At 36.5% G+C, this 4,786-nt stretch overlaps 1 protein-coding gene across 1 annotated transcript in view; it reads right to left on the bottom strand.

Moving 5' to 3' along the window:
* Window positions 1-27: 27 nt before the first annotated feature.
* The window catches only part of LOC117101947, an 11,312-nt gene continuing 6,553 nt past the window's right edge, over window positions 28-4,786 (bottom strand). Inside the window, exons 4-7 of the mRNA XM_033242072.1 lie at window positions 4,583-4,695; window positions 2,111-2,229; window positions 1,375-1,412; window positions 28-241 (exon numbers count right to left, since the gene is read on the bottom strand). Coding sequence (XP_033097963.1) covers window positions 68-241; window positions 1,375-1,412; window positions 2,111-2,229; window positions 4,583-4,695 — 444 coding nt within the window. The 3' untranslated portion in view covers window positions 28-67. The remainder of the gene's footprint in view (window positions 242-1,374; window positions 1,413-2,110; window positions 2,230-4,582; window positions 4,696-4,786) is intronic.

The following is a 4,786-nucleotide window of genomic DNA, read 5'->3' as shown; positions in this document are numbered from 1 at the left end:
CTACATGATACTATTACAGCTCATTTAACTTGTAATGTTAATTAGACTGCAGTGATGTTTGTCATCATTAAAGAGCTATATACCTGTATAAAGTTTCTTCAATCACATCCATATGACGAAACATCCTCAGTTCGCCTTCGAACAGTACCGCCCTTAATACTTCATCTAATTCGTACATTTCTCGTGTTTCTTTAACAGAGTCATACAACCACTCTACATTTTCGAGAAAACTCTTACTTTCCTGAAAATGGCGATAATGCCTCTGGTCAAGTTGTTTAAAATAGAATAGAATACATTTTTGTTCTTCATAAAGATGGCTGTACGGACAGAAGGGTCAAACAAGTCCAGGAACAAAATTCCGAGATCAAAGAAGAGATCTTATGACTATTTAAGATGACCCAATACATGCTCCTAGACTACAATCCTGTTTAGGGACTGCAATCACTATGGCTTGAATCTGCCAAATCATATCTTAATCCAACGACTTCGTCGTGGATTCGCACCACATGTGAGAGTGTGGGTTTTAAATGCTTGTCCGACAGAAGTACAGATGCGTGAGGAGAAGAGAAGCATTATTTTTTTTAACCGTTTGGCCTTACATAAAATAAATGCGCACTCGTATTTCCCAGTTGAATGTTGTACACTTCGTTTTATTGTTGACAAGCTACTTCCCCCCTCCCACCCCCGTATAATTGCTCTAATTGTCCCCGGCTAGTTGTTCCTGCTCTGCTTTCGGTCTATATTTCCCATGCTATTTCTTCTAGATTTTTTTCTTCGTTAGAGCTGCAATTCTTTTGAGATTTTTCCCCATGCCTTAACTAAACAAGGAAAACTTCAAGGTTCACATACTTTTTTTGTAATTAAGTACACCATGAGTACACTATAGGCCCGTTATACATGAGACTTTGGAAAATATTGTATAATGTAAAGAACAATATAATTGCATTGTTATTGTATTATAATTATATTTACCATCTCTTATTTTCAATTATTGTTATACTATAATTACATAATAAAAGATTAAATCATAACCATAAAAAAGAAGTTAACGTAAGGATTTGTAAACCAAGTGAAAGATAATAGTCTAATACATAGATATGGCTCATTGAAGTATTTACAAGAACTAGACAAAGTAGGGATAATAGATTATTCAATTTGTTTACATTTGTCTGAAATCAAGTAATGTAACTTGAAATTGAGGCCTAAACATACTGTAGCTATAATTTGAAGGTTTATTTAAAGAAGCACTAATAATGAACCATTGAAGAAAAAGCCTCGATTGCAAGCTCTGTCAACCTGCACTTGATTATCGCAGCATTCGATATTAATAACAAAGCATGTCATTACTATTAACATAAAAATAACATTACTCACTTTCAGAGTTCCTGCTGAATGACTTCCAGATTGCCAACCTATACGTAACACAAACAATTAAATTGTAATAAAACAACCGTTCATACACAGACCAAAACTTTAACCATTGTACAGGCCTCAAAGAGAAATCGGGGGATTGACGATCCAATGTCATGTCATGTCATGTCAACCCATACTGTGTAAAATTATGTTATATTTTATATTGCTATACAATAATATGTTTTTATTTTTGGGCAAAGGATTATGCCAAACAGCGAACATATTTACTTTTATAAGTGGCATATTCTTTCACAAGACAAGCATAAATATAAGATGCTCTACATACAGCAAACACAAAACGTTCGATGGTATAACGTTCGCGAACGTTGCAGTTACGGTATATGTCAAAACATAACGTTCACACAACGTTGTAAGAACGTTCAAACGTTGTGAGGTTGTGAATTTAGGTTATAATTACGTATATATGGTTCTAAAAAATAACGCTTTTATCACCAAACTGTAACGTTCATAGAACGTAATATTGTTAGCTGAAGTCTCATTATTGGAAGTGGAGTTGTTTTGGTCGTGAGAAAAAATCCTGTTAATGACAGGAATTGAACCCAGGAACCTGGGATAAGGGTCCACTGCACCCAACTTCTTATGCTATATGGCTTGTTATGTAATACAGGTACTATTATAATGTTATGTTACGTCATTTATGTTATATAAGACAATTGAACTGTTCTGTGATACATACCAACGTTGTGGACTTCTGGTTGAACCTTATAGCCCTGGACTCTGGCAATTGGTCTAATCGGATGGACATGTTGGTCTCGTGGGTCCTCATCAAGCGCAACCGGGTCATAAATGTTATCGCTGTGGATATTAGAAATATGGGTTTAGATTGTGTTTTTCTTTCTAGAATATGACTCCAAACAAAAATCTCTGTAGGCCTACCTCAAAGCCCAGTCTAGGAAATGCAAAAGAATAGCTTATATAATATTCACTGATCAGTATTCTGTCATACTTATTTCTGGTCTATTTATATTTTTGGGGGAATTTACATGCTTTGTTACAATATAAAAGATGCAATGGTGTGTAAATAACAATGTTATGCTTTCTGTAAGTTTTTATATAGAGTATATCAAATTTGTAACCATGATATCTGAATTGCTGCATGTTCTAGTGCCTTGAATCCACAAAAACAATTTTGGAAAAAGAAAGTATGCCCTACTCTAATCTGTCATTAGTTTGGCTGGTTATGAATGAAAGACAACCGGGCTACTGGCGTAACGAAGAGAATGAGGCCCGGCTAAGGATTCTTCGGGCAGTATTAATGGTGTCAGCCGTCAGGAGGCTATGGGTTTTGATGTTTTAATGGTTGTTTACATGTTTTGCTTTTTAAAGGACTGTCCCCATGACCCTAACAATACCGATTAATATCTCGGGGCCCTTAAGGCCGGCGACACTGCTTTTAGCCAGTGAATGCTCATGGCGTTGTGCCAGTAAATGATCCAGTTTCTTGAGGGGATTCTGAAAATGGTCATAGAATAATTGCTAGTGGAGACAAGACCCCGACAATCACAGCAGGATGAACTTGAAAGAAAGAAGCTGGGAGCCTGGAGTTGCCTAGGCCCCAACTAGTGGTCCAGGGGTAAAATCAATTACTTTAGGCGATGTTTGTAGACTAACCCACTCGTACCAACGTCGGCATGTCGCGACGCTGGAGTACTATTCAGCATTTTCACTATATTTCTAGGTTTCCTATTTCAACGTTTAATCGGATCATGTCTCAGCCACAATATTTTGAGGACAATATTATTTACGAACCCAGTTAAACTTATTTACTAGCCTATTTCAACGTGCTAATTATTACATTTAGGCGACGCTTGTTGTAGACTGGCATAGCGTTTGCGGAAATAAATACCATTTTATACACATGCGCAGATCGATTCGCCAGCAGCGAGTCATCGCCAGCAGCAGCGAGCCATCGCAAGCAGAGAGATGTCACTGCAGCAAAACACTATTGTACCAACGCTGTTCTAATAATATATAGACAATGGGTCGTGCTCATATTATTTGTTATATTTTTATTATTCATTATTTTCACTTGACTCGCATAAATAATTTTGTTCGAAGAACATTTTATGTAGTTGTACTTCGCAGCACTTCACTTGCGAATTGCAATTTCTAGTCATAATAAATTGTAGACTTATATAGGCCTATATAGCACATTGTAGAGACCTCTGCGCTTTACCTCCCGGTCATTGGATCAAGTACATATGGAACACATAGGCCTACTCAGGACCTTTGGGAGAATTTCATAATGTTGCAGCTTTAATCAGTGCATGTTTGTGTTTGAACCTACCAGGTACCCACTTGTGCTCTTGGGTGGAGATAGACAACGTAGGTACCTTGGCCAGGAACTCCGTAGGTGAAGTACCTTGGCCAAGGACACAAGCGCAATACACAGCGAGGGATTGTAACCTCCGACCACAAGGTTAAGGTTGGGAAGCAGAATCGCAACCGCTGCGCCAAACCTCTCCTACTAGCCATTCATAAGTCGATTTAACCGATTTTAAGGGTAACTTTTACAATCAACATTTATTTCCACATGTTTTCTGAATATTCGTTTAAAAAAAGTGTTTCAATATACCTCGTAATTTTGAAACAAAATCCCACTTACATATTTTGTGCAAAATAATATTCATAAAAATATTGATTTATTTTATTTTTTATCTGCTGATTAAGCTCATGTTATATTTTTTCGAATATGATATTATTTACGCTCATTCGCAATTGTTGTTGTCCTTTCATCTCGCTCGGAAAAGTGACGTTTTAACTAAAGAAGAATGGTAAATAGTGGGGTGGGGACATTTAATAGGATATCCCTCCTCCACGTCCCCTGTCCCCCACCATACTGCCATACTGGACACACAACCTCGTAATCAATTTATGGTATAAAATTGAAATTACAAATTTACATTTTGTAATGCATATGAATGATTTCCATAAAAGTGACGTGTGTGTGTGTGATTGCAATTTAAGTGTTCGGTTGAAATCTACTGCCACGTTATTGAAAAAAAAAATTAACAAATTAATCCAACGGTCAACCATGCCTATTTTGATGAGTATGATTAAATACGATGATTAGATCACATTTTCAAAAAACATGTCTTCAAAAGGAATGGGTAAAACGTAAGAAAAATAAAGAACAAAAATACGAAACCTATCTGATAGTCTATCGGTATCTGTAAAACTTGACACACGTTGCCTCGGTATTGAAAGCTCAAAGTTGCTTAAACGACGACGAATCGATTCAGATGTATCACTAGTGCTTCGCTGAGGTCAATGCAAGAGATAAAAGGGAATAGTTAACCATTTGCAAATATTAATAACGAGAAGAAAGCAAAGATTATATATATATATATAT

The sequence above is a fragment of the Anneissia japonica genome, unplaced genomic scaffold, assembly GCF_011630105.1.
Source record: "Anneissia japonica isolate Jap-2015-1 unplaced genomic scaffold, ASM1163010v1 scaffold997_len2565447_cov190, whole genome shotgun sequence".
Classification (NCBI taxonomy): Eukaryota; Metazoa; Echinodermata; class Crinoidea; order Comatulida; family Comatulidae; genus Anneissia; species Anneissia japonica.
This window is presented reverse-complemented; position numbering and strand designations above follow the sequence as displayed.